Raw genomic sequence first — 27,696 nt, 5'->3', positions numbered from 1 at the left:
TGAGAAGTAGTTGGTGAACCAGGTGAGGCAGTCATTTGAGAAACCAAGGCTGTTGAGTCTGCCAATAAGAATGCGGTGATTGACAGAGTCGAAAGCCTTGGCCAGGTTGATGAAGACGGCTGCACAGTATTGTCTTTTATCGATGGTAGTTATGATATCGTTTAGGACCTTGAGCGTAGCTGAGATGCACCCATGACCAGCTCAGAAACCAGATTGCATAGCGGAGAAGGTACGGTGGGATTCGAAATGGACGGTGATCTGTTTGTTAACTTGGCTTTCTAAGACTTTAGAAAGGCAGAGCAGGATAGATATAGGTCTGTAACAGTTTGGGGGATGACCGCGGCAGCATTCCAATCTTTAGGGATCTCAGACGATACGAAAGAGAGGTTGATCAGGCTAGTAATAGTTGTTGCAACAATTGCAGCGGATAATTTTAGAAAGAGAGGGTCCAGATTGTCTAGCCCAGCTGATTTGTAGGGGTCCAGATTTTGCAGCTCTTTCAGAACATCAGCTATCTGGATTTGAGTAAAGGAGAAATGGGGGAGGCTTGGGCAAGTTGCTGTGGGGGGGGGGGGGGTACAGAGCTGTCGACCGGGGTAGGGGTAGCCAGGTGGAAAGCATGGCCAGCCATAGAAAACTGAAATTCTTGATTATCGTAGATTTATATGTGGTGACAGTGTTTCCTAGCCTCGGTGCAGTGGGCAGCTAAGAGGAGGTGCTCTTATTCTCCATGAACTTTACAGTGTCCCATAACTTTTTGGAGTTTGTGCCACAGGATGCAAATTTCTGTTTGAAAAAGCTAGCCTTTGCTTTCCTAACTGCCTGTGTATATTGGTTCCTGACTTCCCTGAAAAGTTGCATATCGCGGGGGCTATTCGACGCTAATGCAGTACGCCACAGGATGTTTTTGTGCTGGTCAAGGGACTTCCGTTGAAGTCGGAAGTTTACATACACCTTAGCCAAATACATTTAAACTTTTTTCACAATTCCTGTTTTTCACAATTCCTGACATTTAATCCTAGTAAAAACTAGGTCAGTTAGGATCACCACTTTATTTTAAGAATGTGAAATGTCAGAATAATAGTAGAGAGAATGATTTATTTCAGCTTTTATTTTTTTCATCACATTCCCAGTGGGTCTGAAGTTTACATACACTTAATTAGTATTTGGTAGCATTTCCTTTAAATTGTTTAACTTGGGTCAAACGTTTTGGGTAGCCTTCCACAAGCTTCCCACAATAAGTTGGGTGAATTTTGGCCCATTCCTCCTGACAGAGCTGGTGTAACTGAGTCAGGTTTGTAGGCCTCTTTGCTCGCACACGCTTTTTCAGTTCTGCCCAAACATTTTCTATGGGATTGAGGTCAGGGCTTTGTGATGCCCACTCCAAAAATGTGACTTTGTTGTCCTTAAGCCATTTTGCCACAACTTGGAAGTATGCTTGGGGTCATTGTCCATTTGGAAGACCCATTTGCGACCAAGCTTTAACTTCCTGAATGATGTATTGAGATTTTGCTTCAATATAGCCACACAATTGTCATGCCTCATGATGCCATCTATATTGTGAAGTATATCTTGCAGCAAAGCACCCCCACAACATGATGCTGCCACCCCCGTGCTTCACGGTTGGGATGGTGTTCTTCGGCTTGCAAGCCTCCCCCTTTTCCCTCCAAACATACTGATGGTCATTATGGCCAAACAGTTCTATTTTTGTTTCATCAGACCAGAGGACATTTCTCCAAAAAGTACGATCTTTGTCCCCATGTGCAGTTGCAACCGTAGTCTGGCTTTTTTATGGCGGTTTTGGAGCAGTGGCTTCTTCCTGCTGAGCGGCCTTTCAGGTTATGTCGATATAGGACTTGTTTTACTGTAGATATAGATACTTTTGTACCTGTTTCCTCCAGCATCTTCACAAGGTCCTTTGCTGTTGTTCTGGGATTGACTTGCACTTTTCACACCAAAGTACGTCCATCTCTAGGAGACAGAACGCGTCTCCTTCCTGAGCGGTATGGCGGCTGCGTGGTCCCATGGTGTTTATTCTTGCGTACTATTGTTTGTACAGATGAACTTTGTACCTTCAGGCATTTGCAAATTGCTCCCAAGGATGAACCAGACTTGTGGAGGTCTACAATTTCTTTCTGAGGTCTGGCTGATTTATTTTGATTTTCCCATGATGTCAAGCAAAGAGGCACTGAGTTTGAAGGTAGGCCTTGAAATACATCCGCAGGTACACCTCCAATTGAATCAAAAAATCAGAAGCTTCTAAAGCCATGACATCAATTTCTGGAATTTTCCAAGCTGTTTAAAGGCACTGCCAATTTATGTAAACTTCTGAACCACTGGAATTGTGATACAGTGAATTATAAGTGAAATAATCTGTCTGTAAACAATTGTTGGAAAAATTACTTGTCATGGACAAAGTAGATGTTCTAACCGACTTGCCAAACCTATAGTTTGTTGACAAGAAATTTGTGGTGTGGTTGAAAAACAAGTTTTAATGACTCCAACTTAAGTGTATGTAAACTTCCGACTTCAACTGTAAATCAATTTGATTGATTGATTGTACCCACTGTGACTATTAAAACCTAACGAAACCACAAACCACAAGATGGCAGCATTTGCGCAAAACTGAAAGTGTGAACCACCTCATTTAACAGGGCAAGGTGACTGGGAACATAGCCGAATACAAACAGTATAGTTATTCCCTCCGTAAGACAATCAACCAGACAAAACATCAGTACAGAGATAAAGTGAGGTCGCAATTCAATGGCTCAGACACGAGACGTACAGTGGATTGCGATAGTATTCACCCGCCTTGGCATTTTTCTCATTTTGTTGACTTACAACCTGGAATTAGAATAGACTTTTGGGGGGTTTGTTTCATTTGATTTACACAACATGCTGACCACTTTGAAGATGCAAAATAAAAAATTTTGTGAAACAAATACTTTGTAGAGCCACCTTTTGTAGCAATTACAGCTGCAAGTCTCTTGGGGTATGTCTCTATAAACTTGGCACATCTAGCCACTGGGATTGTTGCCCATTCTTCAAGGCAAAACTGCTCCTTCAAGTTAGATGGGTCCGCTGGGGTACAGCAATCTTTAAGTCATACCACAGATTCTCATTTGGATTGAAGTCTGGGCTTTGACTAGGCCATTCCAAGACATTTAAATGTTTCCCCTTAAATCACTCGAGGTTGACTTTATTTAACTAATTATGTGACTTCTGAAGGTAATTGGTTGCACCATATCTTATTTAGGGGCTTCATAGCAAATGGTTGAATACATATGCACACACTACTTTTCCATGTTTTATCTTTTGGAATTTTTTGAAACAAGTTATTTTTTTAATTTCACTTCACCAATTTGGACTATTTAGTGTATGTCCATCACATGAAATCCAAATAAAAATCCATTTAAATTACAGGTTGTAATGCAACAAAGTAGGAAAAATGCCAAGCGGGGTGAATACTTTTGCAAGGCACTGTATGTGGCAGGGTCTACAGACTACAAAGGGAAAACCAGCCACGAAGCTAAACACCTTCTTCGCCCACTTTGAGGATAACATAGTGCCACCAACGCAGCACGCCTCCAAGGTGTCGCGTCTACTTCCGCTCCCCCCCTCCGGTGTTCGACGTCGCCGGTTTACCCACCACCGGCCCTGGCATCCATCGTTACACACACCCATCATTACGTGCACCTGTGTCTCATCATTAGACACACCTGGACACCATCACTTCACTGATTACCTCCCCTATATCTGTCATTTCCTTAATTCCCTTCCCCAGGCACTATTGACTATGTTTCATGTCTATACGCTACTCATGTTTCTTGTATTGGTCTATGTTCCGTTTATTATTAAACTCACCAACTGCACTTGCTTTCCAACTCCCAGCGTATATGTTACACAAGGACTGTGGGCTCTCCTTCTCCGTGGACGACATGAGTAAGACATTTAAGCGTGTTAACCCTCGCAGGGCTGCCGGCCCAGACGGCAGACCCTCTTGATATAAGTTTTGAGTAGAGGCCTTGGTTGAAATACACTGCACAAATGATTGTGTTTGTGTCCAAATATCATCTGTAACCAACATATACATTGAATTCATTGTCTCAGAGTGTCTCTCAGAGGTGAGGGACCAAAGGTTCATATGACTGAAAAAATAGATAACTTGGGGAGAGAGACAGACAAACCAATTGATTGACAGACTGACTGACCAACCGGTGGCTCCCACCTTTGCAGCTAAGCAAGAAGAGGCTCATGCTGTGGCTGAAGGAGCCTCTGACGTAGCCACAACCTTCGTAGAAGTCACAGGAGAGACAGCGTCTGTTGAAAGGGCCCACTGTGTCCGCACTGCAAACACAACAAGAGGACACTGAGCCAAGTCTTTCTCCTAGATATTTTTCAGACTGAGAGGAAAGCCCCTCAAAGCATCCAGGACAACTGGCACCTAAATTGTAACCAAGTGAGACGAAAATAACTATTTTGGGTGGGTGGGTGCAACATAGCTAGGCACAACAGAAGAGGACAGCATTAGAGACAGTTATTCAGAGCTATGTATGTGTTACCTGTAGAGATGCCTGCGTTTCGGATCATCCTCTGTGCTCAAGAAGTATCTGCAAGATACATAATAATAAACATTTCAAGTTGGACGTTTGTTCAACTAATACATAATATAACAAATGCATGGGTGCACACAACATTACGTCATTGAAGTATTTCCGTAGTCACAAATGTAAGGAGTCTACGAAGTGAGAAAAGTAGGTTATTCCAGCGGTACAGTTGAACAGAAACTTGTCGGCTTGATATAAGCAGCAAGAGTACCAAGAGTTCCAACAGCAGGTCTTGCCATTGGAAGAGATGTAACACAAATGAAATATGAGGTGAGGATGTTTTTTAAAACTTAAGTAGGGCAGGAACAAATTTGACAGGGGGGGGGGGGGGGGGGGGGAGTCATACGTGAGGCGCAATCCATTCTGAGGGAATCCCAGCATCTCTTGTTTGATGAATTTAGGTTGCTTCTCTCAGAGCGGCTCCCCAAGTATATTTATTGTCATTTATACATTGGTTGGGTCTAATCCCAAATGCTGATTTGTTAAAACCGCATTCCAGTTGGTGTCTATTCCACAAGTTAATACCGGCTAAATCTATGACGTTAAATGCCTATTTACTTTACTGTCATGTGTCCAATGTGTTTTTACTACATGCCCTCCGAGGATAAAAAATACTCTACTCTACTCCGGAGAGAGGGAGAGCGAGGGGGAGAGAGAGAGGTTTGTTGTGGATGGTTGTTTGTGTTATAATCACAGCAAAGAATGTGTGTATACTACATGTGAAGGCATGTAAGTGTGTTTGTGTGTGTTTGTGTCTGTGTGTGGTCCAGCTGCGTCAGGAGCTCACATTAGCTGGATGTCCTCGTTGTAGGCCAGAACCTGGGTGACGTCCCAGTCTCCAGACGTGATGGACTGCAGCGTGTCTGTGCTGGTGTTGGGCTAGAGAGGGAAGGAGGAAGAGATAGACACACTGAGTAAAGCAAGCATTAAGAACGCCTTCCTAATATGGAGCTGCACCCCGACCCTTTTTTCCGTCAGAACAGCCTCAATTCGTTGGGACAATGGACTTTACAAGGTGTTGAAAGTGTTCCACAGGGATGCTGGCCCATGTTGACTCCAATGCTCCCCGCAGTTGTGTCAAGTTGGCTGGATGTCCTTTGGGTGGTGGACCATTCTTAATACACACGGGAAACTGTTGAGCATGAAAAACCCAGCAGCGTTGCAGTTCTTGACACAAACCGGTGCGCCTTGCACCTACTACCATACCCCGTTCAAAGGCACTTACTGTACATTTTTGGTCTTGCCCATTCACCTTCTGTAGTGGTGTTGTCTATGCTATGCTGCACATTGCTGTAGGAAGCAATTGTAGCGTATGGAAGCCCTCATGCAGAACACAGAATAGAGAGTGTAGAACGGGAGTGTACGTACCTGTGTGATGGACATGGAGATGTGGAAGAACTTGCCCCTGCCTCCCTGTGGGATGGCTCTGGTGAAGAACAACTTCAGACCGTCTTTGGAGAACAGCGGCTCCTCATTCTAACAGTCATATGACAAAAGTTTGGACATACCTACTCATTCAAGGGTTTTTCTTTCTTTTTTTCTTTTTTTTCTACATTGTAGAATAATAGTGAAGACATACAAACTATGAAATAACACATATGAAATCATGTATTAACCAACATTTTTTTACAAAAAAAAAAAATCTAAATATATTTTATATTTTTCAAAGTAGCCACCCTTTGGCCTTGGCTGCAATCTGAGGTTCCATTAACTCTAATGAACTTATCCTCTGCATCAGAGGTAACTCTGGGTCTTCCTTTCCTGTGGCAGTGCTCATGAGAGCCAGTTTCATCATAGCGCTTGATGGTTTTTGCGACTGCGTTTGAAGAAACTTTCAAAGTTCTTGACATTTTCCGGATTGACTGACCTTCATGTCTTAAAGTAATGATGGACTGTCATTTCTCTTTACTTATTTGAGCTGTCCTTGCCGTAATATGGACTTGGTCTTTTACCAAATAGGGCTATCTTCTGTATACCACCCTACCTTTCCACAACACAATGGATTGGCTCAAACGCATTAAGAAGGAAAGAAATTCCACAAACAAACTTTTATTAAGGCACACCTGTTAATTGAAACGTATTCCAGGTGACTACCTCATGAAGCTGATTGAGAGAATGCCAAGAGTGTGCAAAGCTGTCATCAAGGCAAAGGGTGGCTACTTTGAAGAATCTCAAATATCTATTATTTTTTTTATTGTTTAGCACTTTTTGGTTACTACATGATTCAATATGTGTTATTTCATAGTTTTGATGTCTTCACTATTATTCTACAATGTAGAAAATAGTAAAAATAAAGAAAAACCCTGGAATGATTAGGTGTGTCCAAACGTTTAACTGGTACTGTATATAAACATATACAGTATATAAACATATTTATAAGCTGGGTGGTTCGATCTCTGAATGCTGATTGGCTGACAGCCGTGATTTATCAGACCGTATACCATGGGTATGACAAAACATAATTTTTTACTGGTCTAAGTACATTGGTAACCAGTTTATAATAGCAATAAGGCACCTCTGGGATTTGTGGTATATGGCCAATATACCACGGCTAAGGGCTGTATCCAGGCACTTTGCTTTGCGTGGTGCCTAAGATCAGCCCTTAGCCGTGGTATATTGGCCATATACCACACCCCTTCGTGCCTTATTGCTTAATTATAACATATCTAGAAATTATGGATTGGCATTCCACTCTGTAGTACTATTAAAAAGACAGATTAACAGCCCTAAAAATAAATGATTTGTACTTGAATCATGTTCATGTTTCTTTCTTACCTGTCTGTGTAGCCAACTTTCACTTTCGTCCTCATGTTTCTAAAACATACATAATTTGAAAGAAAAGTCAATCATAAGCTTAAGAAAAGCTAACGAAGTAAGCTGAAAAACAGCTGTGTTTGTAGCTGAAGAGGATGCACACACACACAGACACAGACACAGACACACACACGCACCTTGGTGCAGACGCCGGTGGTGGCCTGACACAACGTCAGCATGGATATGTTCTGGGCTCTGTTTAACCAGTTCACTGCCAGTTTGGTGGTAGTCGCCCATTTCACCATGGTGACATAGTACTCTCTGTAACACAAACAGAAACAAGAGTGTTTATTAATGTATATTCAACATCTAGGATAAAGGACTAGGAACATTCTACTGACATATTGCATGTCTTCACCCCTTTCAAATCCACAAGGGTATATAACCATGCTATATATAGTAGGCCTATGTGCTATTAGCATTTGAGTAGTATTGTAAATGGAGGTTAGATTAGTAAGGGTAGTGTGGTTGTAAATGGAGGTTAGATTAGTAAGGGTAGTGTGGTTGTGTACGGAGGTTAGATTAGTAAGGGTAGTGTGGTTGTAAATGGAGGTTAGATTAGTAAGGGTAGTGTGGTTGTGTTTGGAGGTTAGATTAGTAAGGGTAGTGTGGTTGTGTTTGGAGGTTAGATTAGTAAGGGTAGTGTGGTTGTGTACGGAGGTTAGATTAGTAAGGGTAGTGTGGTTGTATTTGGAGGTTAGATTAGTAAGGGTAGTGTGGCTGTAAATGGAGGTTAGATTAGTAAGGGTAGTGTGGCTGTGTTTGGAGGTTAGATTAGTAAGGGTAGTGTGGCTGTGTACGGAGGTTAGATTAGTAAGGGTAGTGTGGCTGTGTTTGGAGGTTAGATTAGTAAGGGTAGTGTGGTTGTGTACGGAGGTTAGATTAGTAAGGGTAGTGTGGTTGTGTACGGAGGTTAGATTAGTAAGGGTAGTGTGGTTGTATTTGGAGGTTAGATTAGTAAGGGTAGTGTGGCTGTGTACGGAGGTTAGATTAGTAAGGGTAGTGTGGCTGTGTACCAAGTCACTTGGCTCTGTCATATCCTCACATGGCCTCTCCTATCATTGCTATGGAGACGACACACAATTAATCTTCTCCTTTCCCCCCTCTGATAACCAGGTGGCGAATCGCATCTCTGCATGTCTGGCAGACATATCAGTGTGGATGACGGATCACCACCTCAAGCTGAACCTCGGCAAGACGGAGCTGCTCTTCCTCCCGGGGAAGGACTGCCCGTTCCATGATCTCGCCATCACGGTTGACAACTCCATTGTGTCCTCCTCCCAGAGCGCTAAGAACCTTGGCGTGATCCTGGACAACACCCTGTCGTTCTCAACTCACATCAAGGCGGTGACCCGTTCCTGTAGGTTCATGCTCTACAACATTCGCAGAGTACGACCCTGCCTCACACAGGAAGCGGCGCAGGTCCTAATCCAGGCACTTGTCATCTCCCGTCTGGATTACTGCAACTCGCTATTGGCTGGGCTCCCTGCCTGTGCCATTAAACCCCTACAACTCATCCAGAACGCCGCAGCCCGTCTGGTGTTCAACCTTCCCAAGTTCTCTCACGTCACCCCGCTCCTCCGCTCTCTCCACTGGCTTCCAGTTGAAGCTCGCATCCGCTACAAGACCATGGTGCTTGCCTACGGAGCTGTGAGGGGAACGGCACCTCCGTACCTTCAGGCTCTGATCAGGCCCTACACCCAAACAAGGGCACTGCGTTCATCCACCTCTGGCCTGCTCGCCTCCCTACCTCTGAGGAAGTACAGTTCCCGCTCAGCCCAGTCAAAACTGTTCGCTGCTCTGGCACCCCAATGGTGGAACAAACTCCCTCACGACGCCAGGTCAGCGGAGTCAATCACCACCTTCCGGAGACACCTGAAACCCCACCTCTTTAAGGAATACCTAGGATAGGATAAAGTAATCCTCCTAACCCCCCCCCTCCCCCTTAAAAGAGTTAGATGCACTATTGTAAAGTGGTTGTTCCACTGGATATCATAAGGTGAATGCACCAATTTGTAAGTCGCTCTGGATAAGAGCGTCTGCTAAATGACTTAAATGTAAAATGTAAATGTTAGATTAGTAAGGGTAGTGTGGTTGTATTTGGAGGTTAGATTAGTAAGGGTAGTGTGGCTGTAAATGGAGGTTAGATTAGTAAGGGTAGTGTGGCTGTGTTTGGAGGTTAGATTAGTAAGGGTAGTGTAGTTGTGTTTGGAGGTTAGATTAGTAAGGGTCGTTTGGCTGTTTACGGAGGTTAGATTAGTAAGGGTAGTGTGGTTGTATTTGGAGGTTAGATTAGTAAGGGTAGTGTGGCTGTAAATGGAGGTTAGATTAGTAAGGGTAGTGTGGCTGTGTTTGGAGGTTAGATTAGTAAGGGTAGTGTGGCTGTGTACGGAGGTTAGATTAGTAAGGGTAGTGTGGTTGTGTACGGAGGTTAGATCAGTAAGGATAGTGTGGTTGTATTTGGAGGTTAGATTAGTAAGGGTAGTGTGGCTGTGTACGGAGGTTAGATTAGTAAGGGTAGTGTGGTTGTGTACGGAGGTTAGATTAGTAAGGGTAGTGTGGTTGTGTACGGAGGTTAGATTAGTAAGGGTAGTGTGGTTTTGTACGGAGGTTAGATTAGTAAGGGTAGTGTGGTTGTGTACGGAGGTTAGATTAGTAAGGGTAGTGTGGTTGTAAATGGAGGTTAGATTAGTAAGGGTAGTGTGGCTGTAAATGGAGGTTAGATTAGTAAGGGTAGTGTGGCTGTAAATGGAGGTTAGATTAGTAAGGGTAGTGTGGTTGTAAATGGAGGTTAGATTAGTAAGGGTAGTGTAGTTGTGTACGGAGGTTAGATTAGTAAGGGTAGTGTGGTTGTAAATGGAGGTTAGATTAGTAAGGGTAGTGTGGCTGTAAATGGAGGTTAGATTAGTAAGGGTAGTGTGGCTGTGTACGGAGGTTAGATTAGTAAGGGTAGTGTGGTTGTAAATGGAGGTTAGATTAGTAAGGGTAGTGTGGTTGTGTACGGAGGTTAGATTAGTAAGGGTAGTGTGGCTGTGTTTGGCGGTTAGATTAGTAAGGGTAGTGTGGTTGTGTACGGAGGTTAGATTAGTAAGGGTAGTGTGGTTGTGTACGGAGGTTAGATTAGTAAGGGTAGTGTGGTTGTGTACGGAGGTTAGATTAGTAAGGGTAGTGTGGTTGTGTGGGGTGGTGTACCCCATCCTCGGGTCTTCAGGTCTCCTCATCTCGATGGTGTGCAGGGGCCCGTTCAGGTTGACCACATACAAAGAGATGACTGGATTTTCCTCCCCAGCCTGCACAGAGGGCAGACAGCAGAGTGACACTATGATTGCAAATGCCATTAATAAAACAACTGTTCTTATTGGACATTTTAAGTGCATCTGCCTCATGAAGGACACGCCCGTAGACAGAACTAACTCCATGCGGGAATATTTTCCCATTTCCCAAGATTGGTTGTACTTTTTTACCTTTATGTGTGTTTCCTGACCTTTGAGCGGTGGTAAAATTTACTGTGGAGTAGCGTTGTAGTAGAACACGTTTTGTTGGTAATAGGTTAGTAATTATACTGTTCTAACCTTAGGGTAGTGATACTCCCTCCCGGTAGGGTAAGTAGTCCCTGTGAACATAGGGATCTCCATCCTGGGCACCATAGTGTCGTTGATGGTGGCATATGCCAGCCGGGCACCATCCGGAGACCACCAGTGGGCAATATGGGTCTGGAAGATCTCCTCTGGAAAAGGACAGGAGAGAAATATCCTTTAGTTTTCAGTAATAATAAAGATGGTGAAACTCTAACAGAAACCCATTATGTGTTTGAATAGAACTACATTACAATACCCAGTGCTGACGTGCGTCAGATACATCAGTCATGTTAAATACTGACACAAACGTCAATTGCGATGCATAGTCAGTTTGGATCAATGCTGTCGTAAAATTCATAAAAATGCTGAAGTATGTTCTGGTCATAAATCAAAACACTGCTTTTAATCTCACAAGAGAGAAACATCGACCAACCACTCAAGAGAACCATACCAGAGAAGGGAACAGAAAAAGTCATTTCCCAGTCAGGTGCAACATTGTAGGGTGGTGTAAGCAGGGACATTTCGAGTGTGTGTGTGTGTGTGTGAGAGACCCCTTTTCTGATGCTGAGGTACACAGAAAGTGTCCTGTTGGAGCTTGGCTTACTTCATCAAAAACCTGTGACCTCTTGTGCGTCACTACAGAGCCTGTGTATGTGTTTGAAATTATGCAGGGTGATATGGATAACATGAAACACACTCACATCCCTGAGGGGGCTTTATTGATAGGTAGTGCCAGGTGAAGATACACACACACAGGCACGTCCACGTGCACACATGCATAAAAACACTGTGTGTGTGTTTGAACCTGCTTTGTTTCCATGTCCTTTGAGCTGTTCTATCTCCACAACTATGATTACCCAGGTGAGCAGTCTCTCACTCGTCTATTCCCCCTGGTTCACACACTCACTGGGCCTAAATGACTCACTGCCTAACACGCACATTACTTATGCATGAGCGGCCTGTTACTGAGGCAGGCGGGCAATAGAAGCTACTGAATGTGATGTGACAGAATCAGGTGGGCCAAACTAATGAGAAGGAGAGTCATATTTCTGTTCCAGGACAGAGTCCCACCTGTTTTGAGCCCCACCTGTTAATCTAAAAAATATATATATATATTAAAAATGTGTGTCTTGCATGTTATTTTGGCATTAATACTTGTCACATATCAGTTTGCAAACAATGTCAAAATAAATGAATCATTGAGTTAATATAGCCGCATACAAACATTGTCTTTTTTTTGTTTTCTTGAATAAGTCAGCTCCAAAATGTAGGTGTTTCAGCCTAGCTCAATGCTTTCTCTGGTGGGGCAGCCAGGGGAAAAACGTAGCGGAAGGGTTGGTCATCTTCCCTAGTTGCGCCATGATTGGCTTGGTGTTCTGTCACTCATGGAGACACTACGTCACCGCAAAATCTACGGGTATGGCTCGAAAATTCAAGCCCCTTGGGTGATGTGTCATAGACACATGTCATAGACACATTGCTCGTGTTTCTTGGCCCAAGCAAGTCTCTTCTCCCACAAATGAACTTCTAAGAAGGCACATCTGTTAATTGAAATCCATTCCAGGTGACTACCTCATGAAGCTGATTGAGAGAATGCCAAGAGTGTGCAAAGCTGTCATCAAGGCAAAGGGTGGCTATTTGAAGAATTTCAAATATAAAATACATTTTGATTTGTTTAACACTTTTTTTGGTGACTATATCATTCCCTATGTGTATTTCATAGTTATGATGTCTTCACTACTATTCTTGTCACACCCTGGCCTTAGTTATCTTTGTTTTCATTATTATTTTAGTTAGGTCAGGGTGTGACATGGGGAAGTTTGTGTGTTTTTGTATTGTGTAGGGAGTTTAGTATAGTGGATGGTTTAGTGTTCAGTGTAGGTGTCTAGGAAAGTCTATGGTTGCCTGAATTGGGTCTCAATTAGAGACAGCTGGTTATGGTTGTCTCTGATTGGGAGCCATATTTAAGGCAACCATAGGCTTTAGCTCTTTTGTGGGTAATTGTCTATGTTGAACGTAAGTAGCTTGTGTGTGCACTTTCGTTTGTAGCTTCACGGTCGTTTGTTGTTTTGTATAGTTTGTATAAGTGTTTCGTTTCGTGTTTCATCTTCGTCGGTCTAATAAAAGAAGATGTATTCATATCCCGCTGCGCCTTGGTCCGTCTCTCCACACGATCGTGACAGAATTACCCACCAACATAGGACCAAGCAGCGTAAATCAAGGCAGAGTGGCTGGAAGCCCGAGAGGCTCCCCAAAAAATTTCTTGGGGGAGGGCACACGGGGAGTGTGGCTGGGTCAAGTGGGAGAATTGAGCCAGTTCCCCGTGCTTACCATCAGGAGCAGTTGGCTAAACTAAGGTATGAGTCGGAGAATGTGGAGGAGTTATTGGACAGATTGGAGGAAAGTGAAAGGATGGGAGATTATGAGACATTTGAGGAGTTGTTGGTGTTATTGGAGGAGAGCGAAGAGAGAGAGATGTTGATATGGGGGAGCATACAACCAGGTAAGGTTGGGAAGCCTCCTGTGCGTCTCCTGAGCCCTGTACGCACTGTTCCTTCTCCCCGCACTCTTCCTGAGGTGCGTGCCCTCAGCCTGGTACCACCAGTACCGGTACCACGCACCAGGCCTATAGTGCGCCTCGAGGGTCCAGTATGCCCTGTTCCTTCTCCCCGCACTAGCCCTGAGATGCGTGTCCCCAGCCCGGTACCACCAGTTCCGGCACCACGCACTAGGCCTAATGTGCGTCTCCAGGGTCCAGTATGCCCTGTTCCTCCTCCCCGCACTAGCCCTGAGATGCGTGTCCCCAGCCCGGTACCACCAGTTCCGGCACCACGCACTAGGCCTAATGTGCGTCTCCAGGGTCCAGTATGCCCTGTTCCTCCTCCCCGCACTAGCCCTGAGATGCGTGTCCCCAGCCCGGTACCACCAGTTCCGGCACCACGCACTAGGCCTAATGTGCGTCTCCAGGGTCCAGTATGCCCTGTTCCTCCTCCCCGCACTAGCCCTGAGATGCGTGTCCCCAGCCCGGTACCACCAGTTCCGGCACCACGCACTAGGCCTAATGTGCGTCCCCAGGGTCCAGTATGCCCTGTTCCTTCTCCCCGTACTCGCCCTGATGTTCGTGCCCTCAGCCCGGTACCACCAGTGCCGGTACCACGCACCAGGCCTATAGTACGCTTTGAGAGTTCAGTGTGCCCTATTGTTGTTCCCCGCACTAGCCTGAAGGTGCGTGTCCTTAGCCCGGTGCCTCCAGTTCCGGCACCACGCACCAGGCCTACAGTGCGCCTCATCCGGCCAGAGCCATCCGTCTGCCCAGCGCCATCTGAGCCATCCGTCTCCCCAGCGCCATCTGAGCCATCCGTCTCCCCAGCGCCATCTGAGCCATCCGTCTCCCCAGCGCCATCTGAGCCATCCGTCTCCCCAGCGCCATCTGAGCCGTCCGTCTCCCCAGCGCCATCTGAGCCATCCGTCTCCCCAGCGCCATCTGAGCCATCCGTCTGCCCAGTGCCGTCTGAGCCATCCGTCTGTCCCGAGCCATTAGAGCCGCCCGTCTGTCCCGAGCCGTCAGAGCCGTTAGTCAGTCAGGAGCCGCTAGAGCCATTCGTCAGACAGGATCTGCCAGAGCCGCCAACCAGACAGGATCTGCCAGAGCCGCCAACCAGACAGGATCTGCCAGAGCCGCCAACCAGACAGGATCTGCCAGAGCCGCCAACCAGACAGGATCTGCCAGAGCCGCCAACCAGCCATGAGCGTCCAGAGCCGTCAGCAAGCCATGAGCGTCCAGAGCCGTCAGCCAGCCATGAGCAGCCAGATCCGTCAGCCAGCCATGAGCCGTCCAGCCAGGATCCGCCAGAGCCGTCCAGCCAGGATCCGCCAGAGCCGGCCAGCCAGGATCCGCCAGCCAGCCAGGATCCGCCAGAGCCAGCCAGCCAGGATCCGCCATTCAGTCCGGTGCTGCCCTTCAGTCCGGTGCTGCCCTTCAGTCCGGAGCTGCCGTCCCTCAGTCCGGAGCTGCCCCTTATCCTGGTACTGCCCCTTATCCTGGTGCTGTCCCTTATCCTGGTGCTGCCCCTTAGTCCGGTACTGCCCCTTAGTCCGGTGCTGCCCCTTAGTCCGGTGCTGCCCCTTAGTCCGGTGCTGCCTCTTAGTCCGGTGCTGCCCCTTATTCCAGTGGGGTTAAGAAAGCGGGTAGTGACTATGGTGGGGTGGGGACCACGACCAGTGCCAGAGCCGCCACCGTGGACAGACGCCCACCCAGACCCTCCCCTAGACTTTATGCTGGTGCGCCCGGAGTTCGCACCTTAAGGGGGGGGTTATGTCACACCCTGGCCTTAGTTATCTTTGTTTTCATTATTATTTTAGTTAGGTCAGGGTGTGACATGGGGAAGTTTGTGTGTTTTTGTATTGTGTAGGGAGTTTAGTATAGTGGATGGTTTAGTGTTCAGTGTAGGTGTCTAGGAAAGTCTATGGTTGCCTGAATTGGGTCTCAATTAGAGACAGCTGGTTATGGTTGTCTCTGATTGGGAGCCATATTTAAGGCAACCATAGGCTTTAGCTCTTTTGTGGGTAATTGTCTATGTTGAACGTAAGTAGCTTGTGTGTGCACTTTCGTTTGTAGCTTCACGGTCGTTTGTTGTTTTGTATAGTTTGTATAAGTGTTTCGTTTCGTGTTTCATCTTCGTCGGTCTAATAAAAGAAGATGTATTCATATCCCGCTGCGCCTTGGTCCGTCTCTCCACACGATCGTGACAATTCTACAATGTAGAAAATAGTAAAAATAAAGTAAAGTCCTTGAATGAGGGCCTTCCTCTGACACGGCCTGGTATAGAGGTCCTGGACGGCAGTTAACTTGGCCGTACGCACTACCCTCTGTAGTGCCTTGCGGTCGGAGGCCGAGCAGTTGCCATACCAGGCAGTGATGCAACCAGTCAGGATGCTCTCAATGGTGCAGCTGTAGAACCTTTTGAGGATCTGAGGACCCATGCCAAGTTTTGTCGTGCCCTCTTCACGACTGTCTTGGTGTGCTTGGATCATGTTGGTTTGTTGGTGATGTGGACACCAAGGAACTTGAAGCTCTCAACCTGCTCCACTACAGCCCCGTCGATGAGAATGGGGGCGTGCTCGATTTAGCCTACTGTCTGACTTGGTGGTGCAAATGTAGACTATAGCCTGTTTAGAGAAATTAAATCATCGAATATTGTAAGAGCTTTCATTGTCTGCTTATATGCCCCCTTTATTTATCCTACGGTTCTGACTTGGTTTACAGGGAGAATACTGTAAGAATGTTCCATGTTCTGAATTCTGTCGCTGTACATTTCAAAAGTGCGTCCTAGCTCGCTCATTAACGTCTTAATCAAAATTACGGATTGCCTCTTATCCACTCGTCGTCTCCTTATGCCATAGTTTGTACATCTAAATTGTCAGTAGAACCACATTTGTTTAAGCAAGTCAGCCATATCTGCTATGTTTTTTTAAAAGGCAATAAATGAGGCTGAATGAATTGTTTTGCTACCAGATAAGACTCTGCTGATAGACAGGTGTAGCAGTGGTAAGGTGTTGGGACTGCTGATGGGACTCTGTGTAAGCCCTAACAGTTTTATGTGCAACTGTTTGTCACCGTTATTGTGCAATTCATGTATTGTTAATGTTGTGTTGTGTAGTGGCTTTTCTGGCATGCATCTAAAACATTTGAACTTTTTTGCCCCAACAAGATTTACATGCTAAAATCGCCACTGGAGAAATGTGAATTGAACGAAGAACACATGGTGCAGAATGAGTTCAGTCCAACAATAATACATGTTAGAACTGAGTCCACTGGTGGATGAGAGCAGAAGCACGACAGAGATTCAACTGAACTGCCTTCTTACAGAGAGCTTAGAAAGGATATTATATATGTACTAAACACACACACAGTTGTTAACTTCATTTTTTTTTCAGAAAAGAAGCTTACACATTCAGCTGGAGCGCCGATAAACAACACCGCCGATAAACCACACTGCCGTAAACACAAACAAACACAAACAAATCAACAAACATAAGCTTCTCAGTGTGCGAAATGTGCAATCCCAGCCAAGACTCCATGGGGTATGCAGACACAGCTCGTATCAACAGTGTGTGTGACTATTATCGTGCCGTGCCAGACTTATCTGGCTCTGTCCCTGAGCCACATCATATTTCAGGATGTTGTCTGCTCCAGCACATCAGTTAGTCTGACAGGCAGGCCACAGATGACAAACGTTCTATAATCACCTTGGGTGTTTTGTCTTTCTGACTCCTCTTACACAAGACTGTCAGTGTCTCACACACTGTCAGTGTCCCACACACACACTGTCAATGTCCCACACACACACTGTCAGTGTCCCACACACACACTGCCAGTGTCCCACACACACACTGCCAGTGTCCCACACACACATTGTCAGGCATACAGTTGAAGTCGGAAGTTTACATACACTTAGGTTGGAGTCATTAAAACTTGTTTTTCAACCACTCCACAAATTTCTTGTTAAAACCTCTTCGGGCTAGGGGGCGGTATTTTCACGTCTGGATGAAAAGCGTGCCCAAAGTAAACTGCCTGCTACTCAGGCCCAGAAGCAAGGATAAGCATATAATTGGTAGATTTGGATAGAAAACACTCTGAGATTTCTAAAACAGTTACAATTATGTCTGTGAGTATAACAGAACTTATTTGGCAGGCAAAACCCAGAGGACAAACCATCCAGAATTTTTTGTTGATGAGGTGACAGTGTTTTCAATGGGTTTTCTATATGGATCTAGATTTCTAAGGCACTTGCTTGCAGTTTCTATCGCTTCCACTGGATGTCAACAGTCTTTAAAAAATGGTTGATGTATTTATGTATTTATTTATGTATTTATGTATCAATCACTGCTAGAACAGCTATCCTTAAATTAGCTTGGTCACGAAAGTCAGAAAAGCAATAAAATTAATCGCTTACCTTTGATAATCTTCGGATGTTTGCACTCACGAGACTCCCAGTTACACAATAAATGTTATTTTTGTTCGATAAAGATTAGTTTTATAACCAAAAACCGCCATTTGGTTTGCGCGTTATGTTCAGAAAACCACAAGCTCGTTCCGGTCCTGAAGGGCAGACGAAAATTCCAAAAAGTATCCGTAATGTTCGTAGAAACATGTCAAAGGTTTTTTATAATCAATCCTCAGGTTGTTTTTAACATACATAATCAATCATATTTCAACCGGACGGTAAACTGTTCAATACTACAGAGAAAGAAAATGTCGAGCCACATCTCTCCTGCGCAGGAACTAATCAAAGGACACCTGACGCGCTTTAATAAATCTCGCTCATTTTTCAAAATAAAAGCTTGAAACTATGTCTAAAGCCTGGTCACAGCCTGAGGAAGCCATTGGAAAAGGAATCTGGTTGATACCCCTTCAAATGGAGGAGGGGCAAGCAATGGAACAGGGATAAAAAAAAACAATGCACTCCCGGGTTGGAGTTCCTCAGGTTTTCGCCTGTAAAATCAGTTCTGTTATACTCACAGACAATATTTTGACAGCTTTGGAAACTTTAGAGTGTTTTCTATCCTTATCTGTCAATTATATGCATATTCTAATATCTGAGCCTGAGCCTGAGAAATAGTCAATTTACCTTGGGAACGTTATTTTTCCAAACATAAAAATTCTGCCCCCTAGCTGAAAGAGGTTAACAAGAAGTTAAGCTGTATTTTGGTGTGTTGCACTTGTGATTGTATGAAAGTTAAATATTTCAAATAATCTTTTTTGTATTTCGCGCTCTGCGATTTCACCAGATGTTGTTGAAACGTTCCGCTAGCGGAACCCCTAGCCGTAAAAGGTTTTAAACTGGTCAACATTCACAAGGCTGCAGGGCCAGAAGGATTACCAGGATGCGTACTCAGAGCACGCGCTGACCAACTGGCAAGTGTCTTCACTGACATTTTCAACCTGTCCCTGACCGAGTCTGTAATCCCTACATGTTTCAAGCAGACCACTATAGTCCCTGTGCCCAAGAATGACAAAGTAACCTGCCTAAATGACTACTGACCCATAGTAATCACATCTGTAGCCATGAAGTGCTTTGAAAAGCTAGCCATGGCTCACATAAACACCATCATCCCAGAAACCCTAGAACCACTCCAATTTGCATACCGCCCCAATAGATACACACTGCCTTTTCCCACCTGGACAATTCTGTTTATTGACTACGGCTCAGCGTTCAAGACCATAGTGCCCACAAAGCTCTCTAGATCCTACTTTTTGGAGAAATGTCCTCTGGTCTGATGAAACAAAAATAGAACTGTTTGGCCATAATGACCATCTTTATGTTTGGAAGAAAAAGGGGAAGGCTGGCAAGCCGAAGAACACCATCCCAACCGTGAAGCACGGGTGTGGCAGCATCATGTTGTGGGGGTGCTTTGCTGCAGGAGGGACTGGTGCACTTCACAAAATAGATGACATCATGAGGTAGGAAAATGATGTGGATATATTGAAGCAACATCTCAAGACATCAGTCAGGAAGTTAAAGCTTGGTCGCAAATGGGTCTTCCAAATGGACAATGACCCCAAGCATACTTCCAAAGTTGTGGCAAAATGGCTTAAGGACAACAAAGTCAAGATATTGGAGTGGCCATCTCAAAGCCCTGACCTCAAACCTATAGAAAATTTGTGGGCAGAACTGAAAAAGCGTGTGCGAGCAAGGAGGCCTACAAACCTGACTCAGTTACACCAGCTCTGTCAGGAGGAATGGGCCAAAAGTCACCCAACTTATTGTGGGAAGCTTGTGGAAGGCTACCCGAAACATTTGACCCAAGTTAAACAATTTAAAGGCAATGCTACCAAATACTAATTGAGTGTATGTAAACTTCTGACCCACTGGGAATGTGATGAAAGAAATAAAAGCTGAGTTAAATAATTTTCTCTACTATTATTCTGACATTTCACATTCTTAAAATAAAGTGGTGATCCTAACTGACCTAAGACAGGGAATTTTTACTAGGATTAAATGTCAGGAATTGTGAAAAACTGAGTTTAAATGTATTTGACTAAGGTGTATGTAAACTTCTGACTTCAACTGTAGGTATAAACACAGACAGGGGGGCACACACAATGATAATCTCATCTAGAATGCAAGCGTGGTGTTTTCCTCCAGGGAGAGCTTTCCTCCAGGGAGAGCTTTCCTCCCTGTGTCTGACACTGTGACTGACCCTGCAGCCGTCTGGTCCAGATCTAAACAGATGTTACACAACCTGGGAAGGGCTCTCTCCCCTTCGCGGGTTATTTCACCACTAAACACACACACACGTTTGATGTGTTATTGCAGAATGAATACAGTCTGTCAGAGATCTGCATTGAGTGACATGATATGTGAAGCAGGTCTACGTTGTGAGGCAGGTCAAGCTCAGGCTAAATTCCCTCCCGTCTCGTTGAAAGATTAATCTTCCTTCATAAATGATTAGTGTAAATTGCCAGGCCTTCAGCGCTTCACAAGTATATGTCAGGGTTTAAATGGAGTTAGACTAATATTGCTGTTGGGCGGGCTCCTCTGCATCTTAAAATCTCATTCAAACTAATCTGGGGGTAGGGGTGGGCCATGAGTCAACAGTAAACACATACGCAGATTACACACATAGACTACATACACACTGTGATACACAGACTACATACACACTGTGACACACACCTACTACATACACACTGTGACACACACAGACTACATACACACTGTAACACACACATACTACATACACACTGTGACACACACAGACTACATACATACTGTGACACACACCTACTACATACACACTGTGACACACACAGACTACATACACACTGTAACACACACCTACTACATACACACTGTGACACACATAGACTACATACACACTGTAACACACATAGACTACATACACACTGTAACACACACATACTACATTCACAGACTACACACATTAACACAAAGTTTGAGTGTAGAAGCAATATTTAGTGCAAGCGACCTCGCACGCACACACACTTACATGCAGACACTTAAATGCACGGAGCATCACACATTTACATTTGTCATTGTAAAATCTTCGAATCGTGCTTGCTCAAGAAACTAGAGATTGTCACAAGTAGGGAACTTTCAATTACCTGGGATTCCCAGAATCAGAAGGGAATAAGCCAGAAATCCAGAATCCTCAAACCAGGATTTCTGGAGAACCAGGGAATTTATTGAAAGTTCCACAAATGTTGCAACCCCGGTCACAAGAGACCTAGTTAGTAGAGCCCCAGGTGCCAGTCCACTCATTGAGCACTACACGAGGCCCTAAATAAAAGACAGCAATTTCCATCCCTCCCTGACAGTCCTCCATCTCTCTCTTTCTCCGTGTTATTAAAAGAGAGAAGAAAAGAGAGCAAAAAACACGAGGAACAGAAGAAATGAATTTATTAGTAGAGTTGAGAGGCAGTCTGGTCCTCAGGGGACGAGGCGGAGGCACTGAGGTGGACTCAGGTGAGCTTTGATCAGTCGAGTCAAAACAGACAAAACAACGTTGAGAAAACCTGACATCTGTATCAGAGTGGAGAACAGACGGTGAATATTAATTCTGCTGAATTAATGCTAATTAATGCTAATTCACTCATGTAGAACAGCCGTGGTGAGAACTCTGGGAAATTGGAGCAAATTGGCAGGTTTCCTGTTTTTAACGCCATTTTGGTATCATTCTAAATCACTTGTTTACTCCACCGCTGACTAGCCTAAATAATAACTCTATAATTTTTACTCAAGTGCCACATTCTTTGGGGTCGACAATGCAATGGGACAGACATCTCCACCCAGAACACCAATAATACAGTATTCACATCAGCCAATCTCACCTTCGTACAGCCAATCGCTGAGCCCATTGAAGATGACCCCCTCCTTGCCGGTGGAAACCAGACGGATCGATCGGCTCTCCACTGTCGAACGGTAGTAGATGTTGTTCTCAAAAATAAAAATCTAAGGCAAGAGAAAGATGAGGGAAAAAGGGATGAAATACTGAGGTGATTAATATGGAAAGAAGAAAGACAGAAAGAAAGAAAGAAAGAAAGAAAGAAAGAAAGAAAGAAAGAAAGAAAGACAGGAAGGATGTAGAATAAATAACCTATGATACAGGAAGATGTAACCTCTGCATTACTAAACTTGTTGACCTGTAGGTTGACAGAAGCATGCTTTAACCATGAGAAATATAGAGCCAATATGAGATAAAAAGGTTCTATCCATAGTGTAGATACTTTCCTATTCACTGCACAACTTGAATTGTAAAACATTTAGCAGTAGTGTTGGCTGACTGGCCTGGCTCTGATTCTGCTACTGCCAGAGAAAGAGAGAGCAAGCAGGAGAGAGGGAGAGAAAGAGAGAAAGAAAGCAGGAGAGAGAGTGAGGGAGACCGAGAGTTTTGTATGCAAGAGACTTAAGGTTGTGTGTGAGAAAACAAAAGACTAAAGGTTGTGTGTGGGAAAACAAAGGTGAACAAGAATACAGAGAGAACGTACTGCATAATGAATCCCTTCCTCAACACATTACACACCAATATTGTATATCAATATAAATCCTAATTGCAGATTAATCCTCTAATGGTGTACAGCATTGCCCTCCTCTCTGTCCACTGTTGGGAGAAGTGTTGACTACCTGCTGGGCAGTTCAAGGTCAACTCCATCCTTCCTAATTAAAACTTCTGTTGCTCGTGTGGCAAGGTAGGCCAGGGGGGACCCCGGTATGTTTGAGTTCTCCTCGGTGCAGACTGACCGAGGCCCAGTTTAACAACTGGATCTAGGCCAGTGCAGAGAGTCACACAGTGAGCTTGGCCCACTTCTGAAGGAGGTACTACCCAAGCTACCGCCCATATGCTGTTCACACACAGAGTCTTGGGAGATGTGAGGTCATATTGTGGGCAGGCTGACAACAGCAGCAGAGAGAGATGTGCCATGTCAGACCCTCTAGAGAGAAAGGGAGGGAGAGGCAGGTAGAGAGAGCAAGCAAAGCTCAGCGTCTCAGTGAAGGATTCGTCTCCGATTTAAAAGAAGAGGAGAAAAACACCTTTAATGAGGACCCCTTATCAAATTAAATGTTATTGTTCACATACACATATTTAGTAGATGTTATTGCGGGTGTAGCGAAATGCTTGTACTCCTAGCAACAGTGCAGCAATATCTATAATTCACAGCAATACACACACATCTAAATGTAAAAGAATGGAATTAAGAAATATATACATATTAGGATGAGCAATGTCGGAGTGGCATTGACTAAAATACAGTAAAATAGAATACAGTATATACATACATATGAAATGAGTAAAGCAGTATGTAAACATGATTAAAGTTACTGCTGAAGCTGGAGTTAAATGAACAGTGTTCATCCACACAGACACAGACTCAGACACAGCTGCCCGTCCTCCCCTTTGGTGAATCAAAGGACACTGTGTGTTTAACCTAATTCCACCGCTTTCAACATGGGACAAGACAGCTGTGTGTGTGTGTGTGTGTGTGTGTGTGTGTGTGTGTGTGTGTGTGTGTGTAAAGAAATAGCTGTGTGTGTATGTGTGTGTGTGTGTGTGTGTGTGTGTGTGTGTGTGTGTGTGTGTGTGTGTGTGTGTGTGTGTGTGTGTGTGTGTGTGTGTGTATGCATGCAAGTATATGTGAACTCACATTGGCAGACACCTTCCTCTCCCACCTAATCATCTTATCGTTGACAACAAGTATCATAGCCCAAACGGCAAGAATCTGTTGCTGGGAGGAAAGCTCCTTTAAACGAAAGTGACTGTGTTGGAATCAGGGCTGTTTAATGAGTAATGATAGGAGAGAATGTGTGATATCAATCAATTGACTTCGCCAATTAATCCACTGGGGAGATTACAGGTAATTAATTGCATTGTGCCAGAGGATAGTCTGCTCTGAGTACTAGTAGACTAATGCTTATTAATGTTCTTTCTATGGCTAGACAGCCTGGTAGCTTGTGATAGTTTAACAGAAATAGCTATAGGAAAGGTCATAGCTAGGGTTGCAAAGGGAGGGTATATTACTGGAAACTTTCTAAGTTTACCAGTAAACTACCAGAATTTTGGTATCTTTCAAGGATTGTATCGCAAGACATCTAGTGGTCCTTTTGGGTACTTCAGATTATCACAGGTGTGTGGCATCTGTGTGGCCTTATCACATCATATATAAAATAATAAGATGACTTTCAAATAAAACAGAATGACAAAGCTATAAAACATTATCTTAAATATAAACCATTAACTTAGTGAATACCAGTGTTAAATATGAGGGTTTCTGAATTAAATATTCTTTATCTTTTTTTTTATACATGTATTTAACATGTCGGTTGTAAATGTTTTGACGTAAAACTGGTGTCAGTTGTAAAAAAATTAAATAGTTCAAAGATTTGCAGATTGAATAAAAAAGTATGCATTTGTTGATTAGATGCTTTTTCTTGATTAATTAGGCTGTTTTCTCTGGAACCATATAGTTTATCTACAAGAAACTCATGGACAATATGGACACTGATGGAGAAAATTAATACAGTATGGAATATATATATATTTTTAAGTTCTTCAAGTATATATTACCAATGTTACAATAGATTGCCATATATTTTCTGTTAATTACCAAAATACTGAAGATTCTGGTAACTTTGGTAAATTACAATCGGCTTGCAACCCCAGTCATAGCTAATGTGGAGATAAAGTCCCTTCATATTGTACTATCCATTGAGAACCAGACATGGACACACACACACACACACGATTCTATCAAATAGCAGTGACATAGGGGTATGGAGTACGGATGAGACAGAGGGTGCTGCTGGGAGTTGTAGTTCTTACCAGCTGCTGGCCCCTGGGTCCCCAGCCTGCATACTGCAGTTGGGCGTTCCGTACCTCTGGAGGGTTCAGGTTCCATGTCTCCCTGCAGCAGAGAGGAGAGACCACAATATGAACACACATACACACACACATCCACACTACACACCGACACACACATTGAACTGCCCCTCACTAAATGACAGAGCACCTTCTTAAAAAAATACTCTTAGTTGATCATCAACAAAACAAAGCATAAAAAAAACACTCTACTGCACAAGCAGCCTTCGCTGCTCCTGCCCAGATGTACCAGTGTTATACATCCCAGTCCAAAAGGTTGAAGAACAGCTGGAAATACAGGTGCTTTATATACCACAGCCACTTTTTGTTCCTTTAGAAGTGCTGTGAGCTGTAGGGCAGAGAATTAGAGGTGTCTTAGTCTGGAGGTGAGGATGGATGAGGTCATCAAGGCCCCTGGCCTGCAGTTCTCCTTGTCTCCAGGAGGTGGGAGTGCAGAGACATGACTGACTAGGCTGAGAGGAGAAGAGACGGGAGGGGAGGGGAAGCGTTGGTTGGTTTCAGCTACTTACGGAGTCTCCAGGCTGCAGATGATGTAGAAGGCAGTGAACGAGTGCTGGTACACCTGGAAGAAGAATGATTGGAGACGGTCATAAAGAAGACTGATTGACTTGGCCATTAAAAACATGTTTTAGTAATTACCATCAGAATGGAAGTACATATGATGGGAGATTACATTGTATTCTACTTAGTAATTAGTCACGTTCAGTAAATTCTGAACCGCTCCCTTAGAGTTGGGAGAGAGAGAGAGAGAGAGAGAGAGAGAGAGAGAGAGAGAGAGAGAGAGAGAGAGAGAGAGAGAGAGAGAGAGAGAGAGAGAGAGAGAGAGAGAGAGATATTCTCTGTGAAGGGCAAGCAGCAGCATGATGTGTGTGTGTGTGTGTGTGTGTGTGTGTGTGTGTGTGTGTGTGTGTGTGTGTGTGTGTGTGTGTGTGTGTGTGTGTGTGTGCAAGAGCGTGCGCCTGTGCAATGACAGCTGGGGGACGGAGCTGTCATCTACCAGGGCTCTGGAGGACGATTATGAAATAACAAATTCACTGTCTAACACACACACACACACACACACACACACACACACACACACACACACACACACACACACACACACACACACACACACACACACACACACACACACACACACACACACACACACACACACACACACACACACACACACACACACACACTCCATCCATCCATCAGGACCTTCCTGTTGTCTCAATGGGCTTATATCCCCTGACATACTAATTATTTTTCAGACTGTGTCATGGATCTCACATTGCAGTAGTTAGCTACCTGAGCCATTACATAATGCAGTAACCGCTGTAGCAGAAAAACCTCCCATCCCATTCCCTTTCCTCCTACTCTCTCACTCTCTACTCTCCTGCTTGCCCAATTCCCTCCCTTTGTTTTCCCCATCCCCACCACCCCTCCACTTTCCTCCTCATCCCTCTGTCCCGGCTGTGTTGTGAGGTTTGTTTGTGTTTTGGCCACTCTCTGAAGAGTACAGTTCCACTCAGCTGGTTTCTCTCTACGGTGGCTGAGAGGCAGTGGGGTACGACATGCCTCTACCCGGACGCCATGATTACTTTTTCTCCCCCACCGTCTCGCCACGTTTCCCTTCAAAGACCGATGACATATTTGCCTGTCATTCCGCTAATTCCAAAAACACGCAAACAAATGAAAGAGCTCACCGGTGCCACGTTGTAGGCGAGCAGCACATGCTTCATGTCAGGAGACACTTCATACTTGCTGGCTTTGTACATTTCCTGAAAGACAGAGAGAGAGAGACAGAGAGAGAGAGAGAGAGAGAGAGAAAGAGAGAGAGAGAGAGAGAGAGAGAGAGGGAGAGAGAGAGAGAGAGAGAGAGAGAGAGAGAGAGAGAGAGAGAGAGAGAGAGAGAGAGAGAGAGAGAGAGAGAGAGAGAGAAAAAAATACAAAAAGATGACATTTAACCATGCGTAGTGTTTTTCATTAAGGTAATCCTATAATGACTGCGTTTGACGGATTGCTCAGTGCAGGGCATGGGCGGGAGATGCATTAATCTTCTTGAGGCTCTTTCTGATTTCAGAGAGACATAATGTTGTGTGTCGTCACCTCGGCCGTTTCAACACTGACCCAACATGTTAACGAGCCTGATCAAATGATGTGGTAATGATGGATTGTTTCAGTACACTTTGGGTGCTTTGATATGCTGAAAAGTTCTAATAATAAAACATTTAATAAATTACACTACGGAAAAAAATAGATAGTTGTAGAGACTCACAAACTTTTTGTTGTGCACCAGTACTGTCCTCTCATATGTCTCCATGTTGAGCCTGACAACATCCCCCTCACGTGTGCGATACAGTAGCTCATTACCTGTTGAACAGAGATAGAGCAAAGTCACAGAGCAAGAAATATTACTTCACAAAGGCTATCAAACTTTTCATAATGTCTGATAATTGTCCTATGTGCAATATCCTTGCAATCGTCTGTAATTTGGACACTTAATATCAGAGCGTTTGGATGCAGTGGCCAGTTGGTGCATTGGCAGTGCATCTTGGATCCATACACTGACAGTTGGTCCCTGAGCTCTCTACATTGGTGTCAGATGGGATTCTCTATATTGGTGTCAGATGGGATTCTCTACATTGGTGTCAGATGGGATTCTCTATATTGGTGTCAGATGGGATTCTTTACATTGGTGTCAGATGGGATTCTCTACATTGGTGTCAGATGGGATTCTCTATATTGGTGTCAGAAGTGGGATTCCCTACATTGGTGTCAGATGGGATTCTCTATATTGGTGTCAGAAG

The 27,696-nt window shown here is 44.4% G+C and overlaps 1 protein-coding gene across 5 annotated transcripts in view; it reads right to left on the bottom strand.

The window, feature by feature from the left end:
• LOC139583425 (A-type potassium channel modulatory protein DPP6-like) overlaps positions 1 to 27,696 on the bottom strand; it is a 385,278-nt gene that overhangs the window by 19,995 nt on the left and 337,587 nt on the right. For all 5 annotated transcript variants that reach the window (XM_071414502.1, XM_071414505.1, XM_071414503.1 and 2 more), the window contains 13 exons: positions 27,165 to 27,259; positions 26,593 to 26,667; positions 25,408 to 25,460; positions 24,842 to 24,923; positions 21,855 to 21,975; positions 10,994 to 11,148; positions 10,614 to 10,711; positions 7,559 to 7,682; positions 7,383 to 7,421; positions 5,976 to 6,083; positions 5,395 to 5,486; positions 4,563 to 4,610; positions 4,229 to 4,347 (listed from right to left, as the gene is read on the bottom strand). In XM_071414502.1, the coding sequence (XP_071270603.1) occupies positions 4,229 to 4,347; positions 4,563 to 4,610; positions 5,395 to 5,486; positions 5,976 to 6,083; positions 7,383 to 7,421; positions 7,559 to 7,682; positions 10,614 to 10,711; positions 10,994 to 11,148; positions 21,855 to 21,975; positions 24,842 to 24,923; positions 25,408 to 25,460; positions 26,593 to 26,667; positions 27,165 to 27,259 (1,209 nt within the window). The remainder of the gene's footprint in view (positions 1 to 4,228; positions 4,348 to 4,562; positions 4,611 to 5,394; positions 5,487 to 5,975; positions 6,084 to 7,382; positions 7,422 to 7,558; positions 7,683 to 10,613; positions 10,712 to 10,993; positions 11,149 to 21,854; positions 21,976 to 24,841; positions 24,924 to 25,407; positions 25,461 to 26,592; positions 26,668 to 27,164; positions 27,260 to 27,696) is intronic.

Source organism: Salvelinus alpinus, chromosome 8 (assembly GCF_045679555.1).
Source record: "Salvelinus alpinus chromosome 8, SLU_Salpinus.1, whole genome shotgun sequence".
Taxonomy (NCBI): domain Eukaryota; kingdom Metazoa; phylum Chordata; class Actinopteri; order Salmoniformes; family Salmonidae; genus Salvelinus; species Salvelinus alpinus.
This window is presented reverse-complemented; position numbering and strand designations above follow the sequence as displayed.